Source organism: Chiloscyllium punctatum, chromosome 19, assembly GCF_047496795.1.
Source record: "Chiloscyllium punctatum isolate Juve2018m chromosome 19, sChiPun1.3, whole genome shotgun sequence".
NCBI lineage: Eukaryota > Metazoa > Chordata > Chondrichthyes > Orectolobiformes > Hemiscylliidae > Chiloscyllium > Chiloscyllium punctatum.
Window position 1 is genome coordinate 58,478,211 of NC_092757.1, and position 15,470 is coordinate 58,493,680.

Genomic DNA, 15,470 nt, shown 5'->3' on the forward strand with positions numbered 1-15,470 from the left:
TTAAATAAATAATCACATTCAGAAGACATGGCATCAGAAATAACACTGCTAAGATGATTTGATTTCAGAGATTAGCTAAATAAACACTGCACTGGATATCTTGAAGGAAACCGTTAAGATGCAGAATCATTCCAAACTAAATGCTAAATCAAAAGCTGAACAAGTAAATACGCTTGTATAAAAATTGAGAGATTAGACAATGATACAAAGGAGTGAAAACAAAGGCAACAGATATTTTTGAAGTAGGACTGAAAGTCTTTAAGAATATTGTTATGCCAAAAAATATAGGCTTTGAAAGGACAAGATTTACTGGAAGAATTCAACATCCAGAGGAATCCAAATATAATTTCATTGATGATCTCTGTAGATTAGTGAAAAAATATGACAATTATGAGTTAGTGTCAGAATTCATGAGACAAAATTGTTATTTGGATTGTTGGGGAATCTTTGTCAGATTTATTAGAGTCCAAACAAGCTGAGAGAATGGATCCAGAGGTGCTGGGCAAAATCAAAGAAGGAATAGAAAGCCAGGACATGAGAAGAAGTCTTTACTGCTGGCAAGAGAACCGCAAAATCGGAATTGGAGCAGGAAGATGGGGTAGAGATCAGACCCAGCACGGGGGAGAGCAGAAAAGCGAGCCCAATGCAGGTGGGGGGGGGGGGGGGGGGGTGAAATTGAACTCTTGCGGGACTAAGAGATAAGCATGGCTAAGCACCTAAGCAGTTTAATGATGAACTTTTACATTTTACTTTTTTTATTTTTCTACCATGTATCTAAGATTTTATACCTAAGATGGCATAAGGAATGGTGATATTTTACACTTCTCACTGTACTCCTGTATTATCGTACTTGAGTACAGAGGAACCTTGATTATCCGAAGGGCACGGTCAGGCAGTATTTTGTTTGGTTAATTGAATTCCAGATAACCGAATGCCGGATAACATTGCGATCTTGTCAGATAATCTGATATTTGGATAATCGAATGCTGGATAAATTACGTTCCTCTGTTCACGTGACAGTAAAATCTAATTCTAATCCTAATTCCAGAGACAGTAATTCAGATGGTGATTGAAGCTGAAATCCAGAAGCAATACAAATCAACCCAATAATGAGAAGGCTCATCTTGTCCATGGAAGGTATTGAATTCTTAAATACAAAGCTATAAATGAAAAAAAATTGTGAAAAAAACCCCCCAGCATTATGGGTTCAGCAAGCACAAGACACAAACTTCTTGTTAAAATTGAGCCCCAATTATTAAAAGTGAGTACTTAATTTGTCACACAATAGATTTTTTTCATAAAATGTGCAAAAGTGGAATCGAGTTTCAAGAAACCAAGAATCAAAAAACTGCCCACAAGGTTAACGAGATAAAATAGCTTACAATAAAAGAACTTAAAATGTTTCTAGGGTAAATACTTGCACTTTTGGATGTTGCTATTTATGTCAATGGTTATTTAAGAAATTTCAAGTTATACCATAAGACACTAAGACATAAGAGTGGAAACAAAGCCATTCAGCCCATCGAGTCCACTCTGCCATTTAATCATGGCTGATACACTGGAACAAGTGTCACTACATTGTCAGATAGTGAGCCTTAGAAAACAATGTCTACAGCTGACAATGTTGTACCTGCATTATCCAGGAGGTACAGCACTTAAGGTTAAAAGACAACTTACAAGCAACTGTTTAATATGGGAGATGCCAAACAGTCAAACACCAAGTGTACTTCACAATCAAGAATTCTCACTCAAGTAGGAATTCATGTTTAGCACTGAATCTTCTTCAAATGGAAGGAGTTAAATTCTTTAGGGTCAAGAATTAACTAGTCAACAAACAGCCAATTAAGGAACTACCAGCCAAAGACAACTAGTAGAGGATTTCATAGATACCCTTTAACTCATTATGGGAACAAAACAAAATTAAATCTATTAATATTACTTATGTTGGCATTAGAAATCTGTTTTACTTTGTGAATAAGATGAGAACTATCCATTCTGGGTGGGGCAGAAATGTTTTCCACTGCTATCAGCACTGAAAGAGTTCAGTTTCAAAGAATCAGCAAGATTTGTGAGGAAGCACAAGCAGCGAGATAGCCCCATGAACAGTATTCCCCTGTGGAGCCACTTGATGAACTTACAACTGAATTAACTCAGACTGCAACATAGTTCAGTCAACAACTAACTCAGCTATTCAAGTCTGATGTGAGACACAGTGGTGATTTGAAAGGGACATTTTCAATTAGAATATTTTACTCCCTTATCTTCCCAGGAAAGTCTTCAGTAGCACAGTGACAGAGGGGTAAAAACAATGACTGCAGATACTGGAAACCAGATTCTGGATTAGTGGTGCTGGAAGAGCACAGCAGTTCAGGTAGCATCCGAGGATTCTAGATTTTTATTGAATTCAAATTCCACCATCTGCTGTGGTGAGATTCGAAACAGGGTCCCTGGGGCATTACCTAGGTCTCTGGATTAATAGTATAGTGATAATACCACAAGGCCATCATCTCTCCCCGAGATCACTTCAAGCAAGAAGCAATCCTCAAATTCTCCACCCACATTTGATACAGCTTTTCAAAATCAACAAATGTACAGTTTGAAGACAACATTATGGAATTTTACTTTATAAGTCCTGCTGCCTCCCGGACATTCACCCCTCAGCCTCACCCCAATGTGTATGTTCTTGACCCTCAGCTATCAAAACCATTCTAACATATTCAACTGTGACTATCTCCTACACTGCACAATACCTCCAGACAGGAGACTGGGGACTGGTCTCGGGGAGAGATGATGGCCTTGTGGTATTATCACTATACTATTAATCCAGAGACCTAGGTAATGCCCCAGGGACCCGGTTTCGAATCTCACCACAGCAGATGGTGGAATTAGAATTCAATAAAAATCTAGAATTAAGAGTCTAATGATGACCATGACTCCATTAATTGATTGCTGTAAAACCCATCTGGTTCACTAATATCCTTTAGGGAAGCAAACTGCCATCCTTACTTGATCTGGCCTATATGTGACTCCAGAACCACAGCAATGTGCTTAACTTCCAAACTACCCTCTGGGGAAGTAGAGATGATCAACAAATGAAGGCCTAGCCAGTGATGCCTTCATCCCATGAATGAATTTAAAGAAAAAAAAACAGTTGCCCACAGCAGGGCTGATACCATGAACAAAGCCTTTGTTACCCTGGATTGACTGGTGTTTACCCCTCCTTCCCAGACTGTATTCAAGTACTCCCCACCACCACCCCCCCCAGACTGACTGACTCATATTGCTAACTGGGATAGACACATCTTCATGTTGCATCGATATCCCACATGAGGAATTTTGATGCTGATGGCTCAAAGTCTGATTTCCTCAGACTTCTTTCCTTCATTGGCATCAAATTGACCACCGTGCACTTTATTAGCCCCTGTGTTAGAATGTTGAGGCAAACAACATGTACTGAAGCTTTAATGATTCCAGTCTACTTGTTGCCAGGAGGGCCAACTGGGCGAAAATGTTACGTGACACCACTGTGATTATTCCTGTCACATTACTGCAATATTAGAATAACATTTACTGATGTACTGGGTATCAGTGACATCCTCTTACAGCTTGATCAGGCTGCTAGGCAGTCTGAAGGGCAGGAGACAAAGGTAATTCACGGTATTTTGGCACAACCAGACTGTTTCCAAAAATGTTGCCTTAAGAGTTTGACTGAAAGAGAAGAAATATTTACAGTAGATTTTGTTTCTGACATTGCAAAGATACTTTCCAATGCTGCTGATCTCATCAAATGCTGACTGTCCTATTTCCACTGAAGTTCAATCAGACTACTTAGCAAAAAAATATACTCAGAATCTGACCTTCTGTATTGAGGAACTTCCTGTCTTTGTACAAGTCTGTGAGAAAAAGGCTGTTAACCAAGGTTGATTTCCCAAGGCCAGATTCCCCTGAAAGGAAGCAACAAAAGACAGGTCAGATTAGAGCCATTGAACATTTGGGAACGTTCACAGAGATCCATTTTCTTTGGGGTCAGGCACAGAGGTCATGATATTATACGGATCTAGTCTGCTTGATTTATGACTAGGGTACAATATCTGTGATACCTTACTGAATGAATTTCAAACAGATCTAACTTGACTCAAACAGAGTTTCACCTGTAAACTGGCTTGATAACTGGGACATGTGACTATTTTCTAATGACTCCCTTTGGTTGGAAACATCTATGAGAATTAGAAAATGTTTTACCAACATCTATGTCTGGGACAAACTACTCAGCTTGCCCATTGTTAGAATAAACTTGTAGTTGTGCCAAAGAGACAAGAGACATTGCTGATGTGCAGCAAGCTTCTCAGGTTGCACTGAGGCTCTCTCTCTGTAAGAGAGTATTGGCTAGTAGTTGATAGTATTGGGCTAGCTTCTGATCACCCTGTTACTGTACACTACCCACTTACACGTACTGAAACAATAGTCATTACCAAATTAGCAAGTCTACAATGACCATGATGTTTGTTATTCATTCATGGACATCACTTGCTAAGCCAGCATTTATTGTTCATGTTTAAAAACCCTCCAGAGAAAAAAAGTGGTTGTGAGCTGTCTTCTGCTATCCTTTTGATGTAGGTGCACCCACAGTGTTGTTAGGAAAGGAGTGCTGGGACTTTGATCTAGCAACAGTGACAGAATGCTGATATATTTCCAAGTCAGGATTGTGTGTGGTTTGAAGGGGAACCTGCAGGGGATGGTGCTCACATGCATTTGCTGACCTTGTCTTTCCAGGTGGAAGGTACTATCAGAAGAGTTTTGTTAAACTACTGCAATGCATCTTGTAGATAGTATATACTGCTAACACTATGCACTGATGCTAGAGGGAATGCATGGTAATGTATTGGATGCCAATCCTGCTTTCTCCAGGATGATGCCAAGCTTGAGAGTGGTGTTGGAGCTACCCTCATTTAACTAAATGGGAAGTATTGTGCCATGTATATGGCGGTAAAGCATTTGGGAGTCAGGAGGTGAGTGACTTGCTGCAGAATTCCCAGCCTATAACTTGCTCACATTGCCACAGCATTTATATAATCAGCTCAGTTCAGTATCTGGTCATTGTCAACATCCTGGAGGTTACGAGTCAGATTTTCAGCAGTGGCAATGCCATTAAATGTCAGGTGGTAATGGCCTGGTTATTTGTTTGAAATGGTCATTGCCTGGCACTCATGTGGTGTGAATGTTACTGGCTAATTATCAGCTAAAGCCTGGATATTTATCCAGGTCTTGCTGCATAGAATCAGTGCTTCAGTTTCTGAGTAGTTCCAAAATAGTGCTGAATATTGTGCAATCGTCAGCAAACATCCCATTTCTGACCGAATGAGGGGGAAAGTCATTGGTGAAGCAGCTGAAGATGGTTGGGACTAGAATACCACCCTGAAGCATTCCTGCAGTGCTGTCCTGGTGCTGAGATGATTGACCTCCAACAAGCACAGCTTTCTCCCTTTGCGCCATGTATAATGACTCCCACCTGTAGAGAGTTTCCCTCCTGATTTCCATTGATTCTAGTTTTGCTGGGCTCCTTCATACCACACTCAGTTTAAGGTGACCTTGAAGTCAATGGTAATCACTCTCAGTTCATCTCTGGAAATCAGCTCGTTTGACCATTTTTGGACAAAGGCTCAACTGAGGTCAGGAGCCGAGTGACTCTAACAGAAACCAACTGAGCCTCAGTGGGCATGTTATTGCTGAGCAGGTTGTACTTGGTAACACTGCTGACAGTGAAGAATTTTCTGATGTGAAGAGTAGACTTTTAGGTGGTAATTTGCCCAGTTGGATTTGTCCTGCTTTTTGCACAGAGGACATTCCTGAGCAAATTTTCCTCACTGCTGGGTAAATGTTAGTGTTGCAGCTGTTCTGGAAATGCTTGGCTAGGGGTACAGCTAATTCTTCAGTAGTATTGCAGAGTATTGTCAGGGCCTATAGCATTCACATGGTCAGTGTCTTCAGTTGTTTCTTGACATCACATGGACTGAAACATGGCTGTTGAAGACTGACATCTGTGATGCTGGAGAAGCCACGGTATGGCTGAGATGGATCATTCACTCAGCACCAGGTTGATCCCTCATTCTGTGATATGTCTGATGCTGCTCCTGGCATGTCCTCCTGCACTCTCCATTGGCTTGATGGAAATGATAGAGTGGGGGACATATTAGGCTATGAATGAGGTTACAAATTGCATTTGAATATATTCTGCTGATGCTGATGGCTCACAGTATCTCATCGATATCCAGTTTTGCGTTGCTCGATCTGTTGGAAGTTTAATCCATTTAGAACGGTGTTAGAGTCACACCACAATGGATAGTATCTCAATGTTAAAAAGTAATTTCTTTGGTATTGCCAGAGCAGAATGCATGGTGTTATTTAAGACTGGGAACGTAGAATTACCAAAATGGAATGCTGTTAAAGTAATGTGCCTAGTTTTATCTTTGTGTCAGATGTCATTGAGGTATACTTCTAAGTTAATGATCAAAATTCCATGAAAACAAACTGTTTTACCTGCCACCAGTAGTGTGAAATCAAACCCTTTCTTTACTGACTTGCGATGAACCTGGTTGGGTAATGTTGCAAAGCCAACATACTCTTTATCCTGGTCCTGTGGAATTAAACAAGGAGGTGTTATTCACCAATTGCTACGTAACTGAAAACCATAAACACCAGTCACATCCTGTGAAATTCCTCAAAACACTTTCCATCTTCCATTTCTCACCACACCGTGATTTTGAGTCTTCTTTTCACACCATCTCAGTTTCTTTACTTTCCATTCCACATGCTGCTGATTCAACTCTCTGCTCCCCTCACTCACTGCCAATTCCATCATTTGCACCTCACCACTCTGCATGACTTCATTTTTCTCATGTATTATTTAATGGTTTCTCTCTCTAAACTGAAAGCATGTACAGCAGTGATCACATGTCTAAGCAAACAGAATGTGCCTATAAATACATTTCTCCAAACATTCCTCCTTTCATTAAAAAAATACGTACACTTATCTATCCAAAATATATGGTCTATACCAAAAAAAATGATCATTCATGAATCAATAGCGTGGACAGAACCTTAGAGTCCTGCAGGATGCACAAAGAATGCTGGGTGGGAGAACTGAAATGGGTAAGAGTCAAAATGTAACATTCTTGTCAGTGAGATAAACCTTTGCAATGAAGTTCTCCAACCTTAAAAAAAATGGGTTGATGTCCCATTGCAGATGTCAAGAAACCTATCCATATGTATTTTTATCTCATTGAAAATACAACTTTCTGGAATTAAATGCTCATTACTACAGGAAATTAGGAACAGGGTGGGCCATTTGGCCCTGCAATCCTACTACACCCATCACTAACGTCACAGTGATCTGCTTGTAATCTCAATTTCTCTTTCCTGTCTGTATCACATAATCCTCAACCAGATTGTCCATCACTTTCCTGCCTATAATCCATAACTATGGACTCCCTTGTCCATCACTTTTCTGTTATACTCTCAATTCCCTTTTCCATTACATTCCTGCTTCAAGTCTATAACTCTCAACTCCCTTGTTCACCACTTGAATGTCTATACTCCATAACCCTCGATTTCCTTCACCATTAAAAATCTAACTCAACCATGAATAAATTTAAAACTCCGCCTTTCCCCATCTTCTTAGGAAGAGAAGTTAACATTCCATTAACCTTCGGAGAAAAGAATTCACCCTCTCTCTATATTCAAATGGAGACCATTTATTCTTAAACTACGTCCCTAATTTATTTTCTCTCACAACAGAAAACTTCCTCCAGGAATCCAAGCTTTCTAGTTCCCTCAAGGTCTCGTAGGTTCCCAATTAAGTTCTACACAATCAAGAATCAGTCCCTTCAGATACCCAGTTGCGAAAGTAGCTGTGTACCTGGTAACATTCACTTTTTCTTGGTCTTTGATGTGAATACTTGCTGCTCTGTCCTTATTGTGATATGGTTTTAAATGATGGTTGCAATGAGTTGCAGTGTAAGGTCTTCAAGTATAGTTCAAGTATCAAAGGAGAGGCATCTCATGTAGTCCATCAAGGGTCTGAGACCTCTGACATGGCTTCCTTCACCAATTACGGATGTGTGTCAGCGATGCACTCACCAGATTGTGACTCCAAGCCTACTAGAGAGAGTGGATCCACCTAGTTGAATGTCTCGGTGATGTTGGAGGGTGCAGCTGTACACCTTGTAGATGTAGTGTCAGAGACATCATCCCCAGAAGTTCTGTTGCTGGTGGGGCAGGTGCCTGAGCTTTGTGATTTCTCCTCTTGTGGTAGCCACTAGTACCTGTGGTGGAGGAGAGAAAGAATTAGCTGCTGGAGATGCACAGTCCTTTGTCTAGACAACGTCTGATACAGTCTGCACATCATAGAACAGCACACCAGCTGCTTCCTCACTGGCTTCCTGGGACAGTCCCATCCTTCCATCAGCACAGAAACAATCATGGACCTTCCCGGCCATCTCAGTTGCCTGCTCCTTGAAAAGGGTGGGAAAATGAATATCTGACATGCCTCGATTGGTCTGGGAGGGCTTCTTCTTGTTATTGGCAATCTTGCCCTGCAGACAGTGAAAGAGGAGTTATCGAGCATTACTGCAACAGATTCATGAGCACGTTATGAGCATGTGTAGCATTGCCTGGTACTGAGTGCTCCCCAGTAAGTGATTAGCAACAACACTGACAATACAACTGGTCATGGTTGAGGCAACTCTTCAGTGCATCTATTCCATGTGGTGTTAAGGCATTCAGGTGGTCATCCATTTGTGAAATTCATCCATATTGGCACAGTTAGACTGAGTGATGACTGTTGGTTGGCACTGGAACCCAATTCTCCAGGTGAGGGTCACATCACAGGTCAGTGCCTTGGTCTATGCCACCTCAGTTTTTTGGCTGGGAGGAGCAGGTGGGGTAGGCATCTGCCACCATCCAAGGATCTCCTCCTTTCCTGGATGGTCTCATCCAAAACCACAAGTGAGGCAAAGCTCAAATAGACTGGGGAAGAGGGACCAGTCTTTGCTTCCTCCTGCCATTTCACAGCAGAGGGAAAGTAACAAATGCTGAAAGGTGCTGCAGGTTTGCAATGACAGAAGGACGACTAGCAACCCTTTAAACTAGGGCTTTTGATCTTGGATGGTCCTGCCAGAGTTGAGAACTTCCTGAAAATTTCTTGGCCATCATCTGCAACAACTCCGATGCAAAGTAGTTAAAAACCACGTGATTACACATGCAAACTTGTCCTGCCCTGGAACAGAACTAATGACTTCTAATACATCCAATGCCACACTGATATTCTGTAATGGAAGATTCCACCCTGTGTGTCATTCCAGTCTGCCACTTTCTTCAGTCGCTGAAGCATTCAGGTCTTTTAATGGTATGTCTGTAAGTTGTCGCTAGCTGTTCATTTGGAGTCTGCTCATTCATGGAGTGAGGTTGTTATTTCCTTGATTACTCCCCTCTTTCCCAGCTCTTCTGCCTCATCTTTCAGGCTGGCCTTTCAGGATGGCAGCAGGAACACACCTCAGCAGATGCCGAGTTGTTCTCTCTCACACATTAATTTTAAGATGATATTCATCAAGAAAACATCCAAGGCCCATGAAAAGATTTTCCTACTTTTTAAAAGTCTGTTTGGCCGTTCATGACCTTGTGCCCTTAAAAAATGCTGCAAGTCTCTTCCAGTACATGTAGCAATACATTCCAAGCTTTAGACTTGTTTAATATCTACAACATGGAACTGCAAATTTCCTCCTTCCCACCGCACTGGGCTGTCAGCTTCATTCATGTATGGGAATCTGGGTCATTCCATCACAAATTCTCCTTCAATCGCTCATGTTTAGAGTCACAAGTTTAAGCCACTTCACCCGGATCTGCCAAGTTCACTTTATTACTCATAAAATGGGAATAAATCTCACTTTTCACATTCCCTTGATGTTCTCCCTCCACCATCATCATTCTAACAGCCGCAGACTATTTCTCACCTTCTGGTTGGACAGTGCCAACCTGTTCTATGGTGTAGAATGACTTGTCAGAATCATTGTCCCACAGTTCACCAGCAGCCACCTTTGTTGCTTTGTAGGCTTGCTTTGTTTATTTCCAACAAAATACTTGTGCGCAATTAATCCAGCTTTCCGCAGTCAGAACTTTACCCCATGCTGGGCATGCTTTCATTTTGTTGTAGCAGCGTCCTCTGCAATATTTACATCTTGTACTCTGGCTTTGATCTTTCTGCTGTTCCTTCTGGGAATATTTATTCCTTTCTTTCAGAGTAATGCAAAGTCTCAGCAGTTCTCCTGATTTAAAACCTCAGAGCTTCCGCACAATTTAATCACTATCCTCGGCTAAGGTTCACATCTCACAAGCTACCATTTTCATTTCTTGACAAAACGTAATGTATTTGACATTCTCTATAAATCAATTGACTCAAAGCTCTGCTGTCTAGAATGCAAATGTTCTTTCATCCCTCACAATTCAGCAAAGCATTGATTTTCAAACTGTCCTCCCTATCGCTGCAGCCTCCTCCAGCCCCTCCCTATCTCTGCAGCCTCCTCCATCCCCTACGGCCCTCCCCATCTCTGCAGCTTCCTCCAGCCCTATGACCCTCCCCATCTCTGAAACATCCTCCAGCCCCTACAACCTCTTGGGAACAGTTAGTACCCACGAGAAGGAAAAGATTCATCTTTAAAAAATCAGCCACAGACAGCTAAGGAGGTAAGCGACTATAAAATTAAGAGAAAGGTCCTCTAAAAATACAAAGAACAGTACAGATTCCAAAGAATGGGACAAACTCAAAGACCAGCGAGTGGGTCACAAAGCAGCTTTCAGAGTGACTAAGAACAGAGTCCGTGCAATGCGGAATGAGGCCATTCAGAACACCCGGCAGAAATCCAAACAGATGGGCAGAATGTGCAAACTCCACAAAGATAATCACCACAGGCTGGAATCAAACCTGGGTCCTTGGCATTATGAAGCAGCATTGAGCCACTGAGTAACCACTGAGCCACTGTGCTGCCCCATTTTGAAAGCTAACTTGCAAAGGACATAAATGAGAAGAGATTTTAATTATAAAAGGGAAAGCAGCTGGTTAAGAGTACTATTGGCCCACTGAAGGCTGAGTGGGGATATTGTCAGTAACTATGGGGAAATGCTAGACATGCTGAATGATTATTTTGCAGCAGAAAAGGAGGAAAGCTTGCCAGAAGTCCTAAAGAACGTAACAGATAATCAGGGACAGGGTCAAAATGAAATTAGCTTCAGGAAATCCTTAATAATAGGGAATTTAATAGAACTGAAGAGTGACAAATCCCAAGGTCTGATGGTTTCCATCCAGGGTGTTAATGGAGGTACATTGCTAATGCTGTAACCATAAACTTTCAAACTTCCCTGGATTTAGGAGTTGTACCTCTGGATTGGAAATTTGCTCACATCTCTCTACTCTTCTGGCAGATAGAAACCAGTTAAGCCCATCCTCTGAATTGGGGACTCACTTATTCAGAGGTGTACCAATTGTTGCTGTCTGTAATCAGGGATGGGGTAACTGATCACCTTGAAAAATGCCAGTTAATGAGCGAGTATCAGCACGGATTCATGAAGAGCAGAAACAAAAACAGGAACTTTCAGAAAAGCTCAGCATGTCTGGCGGCACCTGTGGAGAGAAATCAGAGTTACTGTTTCGGGTCCAGTAACCCTTCCTCAGAACCACTGAAAAAGGGTTGCTTAACCCAAAATGTTAACTCTGATTTCTCTCTACAGATGCTGCCAGACCTGCTGAGCTTTTCCAGCAATTTCTGATTTTGTTTCTGATTTGCAGTATCCACCAGTTCTTTTGGTTTTAATTCGTGTAAAGCAGGCCATGCCTGACAAACTCCAGAGAGTTTGAAGAGGTAACAAAGATGGTGGATAGAGATAAGTCGATGGATGCTGTTGGATTGGACTTCTAGAGGCTTTTGATGAAGTCACACACAAGGAGATCATTAGCTAAGATGGAATTGAGGTCAAATTACTGACAGGGATATGAAATTGATCAAGTAGCAGGAAACAGAGTTGGAATAATGGGTAAATAATCAAATTGACAGGGTGTCACTAGTGGTGTCAACAGGGATCTGTGTTGAGACCTCAAATATTCACAATATTCATTAGTGACTTAGTTAATGGGCACAAAAAGTTAAATATCCAAATTTGCTGATGTCACAAGATTGGGTAGCAATGTAGACAGTGTTGATTGAGCATAAAATTGCAACTGGATATTAATAGATTAGCTGAATGGGCAAAGCTGTAGCAGATAGATTTTAACATAAGCACATGTGAAGTTATCCGTTTCACATTGAAAAAGTATAGGTCAGGGATTTTTTTTAAAGAAGGCACAAAGTTAAATGCAGTGGATGTCCAAAGGGATTGGAGTTCTTTAATATACCATGAACGAGTGCAGAAAACAGTCAAGGCAGTTAATGGATTTCTGGTCTTCACATCTAAAAGGCTGGAATACAAGGATGCAAATGTTATGCTACACTTATACAAAAGCATAGTTCGACCCCACTTAGAATACTGTGAGCAGATCAGGGCACCATACCCAAGGAAGGATGTTTTGGCCCATGGAGGGAATTCAATGCAGGTTTACAAGGATGAAACCTGGACTTCAGGGGTTAAGTTTGAGGAGAAATTAGACAACTTAGGCCTTCAGAATTTAGAAGTTTAGGGGTGATATAATTGATGCCTTCAAGATATCAAATGGGAAAGACAGCGTCAATAAAAATAAACGATTTCCACCAGTTGGAGATTCTAGAACCCAGAGGCATGACCTAAGAATTAAGACCAGGCTATTTAGGAGAGATGTTAGTATGCACTTCTATACACAGTAGAAAAAGCTTGGAACTCGCTCTCCCTCAAATGGTAGTTGATGCTAATTCAATTATTAAATTTAAATCTGAGAGAGACAAATTTTTATGAATGGTACAAATGGAAATGGGCCCAAGGCAGGCATATGGAGTTAAGCCACGATCCTTGGAGCAGGTATGAGGGGATGGATGGCAGGTTCCTGTTCCTATGTTCCTAAGCTGAGAGGATGAATAGCGAAGGTCTGGTGAAAATCCTTTAACTTCCCACTTCCAGTATCCAATATGGAAATTGCATTCTCCCACACTCCCAGCATCATAGATTGACATAACAGCTTCTACTTCAGTACAGTACTGAAGGAGTACTGCATTGTTGGAAGCGCTGTTTTTCAGATGAGATATTGAAGCAAGGCCTATTGGGATGTAACAGACTTCATGGCACCATTTCAAAGAGAATTGGAGTTATTCCAAGTGTCCTGACCAATATTTATTTTTCAATTAGAATCACACAAAGTGGAATACCTGCTTATTAAAAGACTGCTATTTCTGAGAGCTTGCTATGTACAAATTGGCTGGTATATTTCCTTACACTGTAACTATCAGTACACTTCAAAAGCGCTTCATTGGCAGTTAAAAAAAAAGACATCTGGTGGTCATGAAAATCATTATATAATTGCGTACCTTTATCTTTTTCTTTTTTAAATCGCTTCATTCCTCTACCCTTCTATAACTGTTTAGTCTTGAACACTAACATATTATACTGTTGGAGCACAGATTCTATCCATAGTCAAGCACAATGGATGCATAGGAAAAGCTTAGAAAAGTTTGGAAATGTTATATGATCAAATGAATGAACTATGAAAGATTCTTATTATTAAATAAAACAATTTCATTATTATGTCTTACACAAAGTGTTGTAGAGAGTCAAGGAATAATTCTAACAGTTTCTGTAGAACATGCGCTAAGAACATAATCTGTTTTTGAATTCTTCTGCATATGAATTTGAGTTCATGGACAGATTAACAATAATTAAAGTTGGCATCTAAATCACTGAAAGTATGTGCTTAGGCTTGATAAAGAGCCCAGGAGAAAGTGAGGACTGCAAATGCTGGAGATCAGAGTGGAGAGTGTGGTGCTGGAAAAAGCACAGCAGGTCAAGCAGCATCCGAGGAGCAGGAGAGTCAACATTTCAGGCATAAGCACTTCATTATTCCTGATGAAGAGCTTATGCCTGAAACATTGACTCGCTTGCTCCTCGGATGCTGCCTGACATTCTGTGTTTTTTTCAGAGCGACACTTTTTGATAAAGAGCCCAGTCCATCGTGAATCTACATACATTTTATACAATGAAGCAGGAAGTCTTCAAAGATTCCTGTCAGATTGCTGCTCCACCCCTGGATTCTTGTGCCCAGGAGTTCTACATTCCTGACTGGGTTTGGTGATCCTGGCTTCTTCAGAAATTGCTCTTTCATAGTTCTGGGCTTTGGGCATGGAGAGTTCTCAAGCCATGCTTTAACAGCAGTAACCATAATATTTTGGTAAGTGTCCTAACACACATTTAAACCAGAAGTTATTTTGACAACTTTTCAGTGTGTTAGGGTCAGAGTGAAATGGTGAATGTGCCAGTGTGTAGGGTGTGGGTTGGATGGGTGAGATACATGTTTAAGTGGCAACTGGATAGGGTGGAGAGTGTTTAGGGAGACAGGTGGGTAGGTGGTGAGGTGGGTTGGGTTGGGTTGTGATGGGGTGAGGTGGGTTACGCCAGAAGGATTTGTCAGGTTGGGGGCTAGTGCGGTCAGGTCACATCTGGGTTGGAGACAGTGGGTCAGCTGTTTGCAGAGAAAATACATGTGAATTAGGAGGAGTACTATCACCAAGCTTGTGGAAAACAAAAATAACTGCAAAGACAAATCGTAAGGATGACACAAGGGAACTACAGAGGGAAATGGACAAGTTAAGCGAATAGGCAATAATCTGGTAGATGGAGTATAATTGGGAAAATGTGAGGTTATGTACTTTAGCAGCAAAAAAAACTGAATATTATTTAAATGGGAAAGATTGCAAACAGCTGCAGCACAGATGGATTTGGTTGTTTGAAAAGCTAGCATCCAAATTTAGCAGGTAATAGGAAAGGTAAATACAACATTGATCTTAATTTCAAAGGAAATGGAATATTAAAATAGAGAGATTTGTTAAAAGGCAAGAGAAGTGGAATTGAGGATTATCAGATCAATCTCAAAAGAATGTCAGAGTGGGCTCACAGCTGACTGGTTTACTTTTGCCCCTTCAAACCCACTCTATTCAATACGATCTTGGCTGATTTGATCACTCCATATTTCTGTGTATGCCCAATAAACTTTCATCCTCTTGCTCTTCAAGAATTTATTTGCATCTGCCTTAAAAATACTCAAAGATGCTGCTTCCACTAGCTTTTGGGGAAGAGAGTTCTAAAGATTCACAATCTTCAGAAACAGTGACCTCTAGTTCGGAGTTTTGCCATGGGAGGAAACAGATTTACAGAGTTGTACAGCCCGGAAACAGACCCTTCAGTCCAACCAGTCCATACTGAAAATAATTGAAGAGTGTGATACTGGAAAAGCACAGCTGGTCAGG

At 41.1% G+C, this 15,470-nt stretch overlaps 1 protein-coding gene across 10 annotated transcripts in view; it reads right to left on the reverse strand.

The window, feature by feature from the left end:
* Window positions 1-15,470, reverse strand: part of LOC140491374 (septin-4-like) — a 135,870-nt gene that overhangs the window by 39,388 nt on the left and 81,012 nt on the right. For all 10 annotated transcript variants that reach the window (XM_072589465.1, XM_072589469.1, XM_072589468.1 and 7 more), the window contains 2 exons: window positions 6,538-6,634; window positions 3,858-3,944 (listed from right to left, as the gene is read on the reverse strand). In XM_072589465.1, coding sequence (XP_072445566.1) covers window positions 3,858-3,944; window positions 6,538-6,634 — 184 coding nt within the window. The remainder of the gene's footprint in view (window positions 1-3,857; window positions 3,945-6,537; window positions 6,635-15,470) is intronic.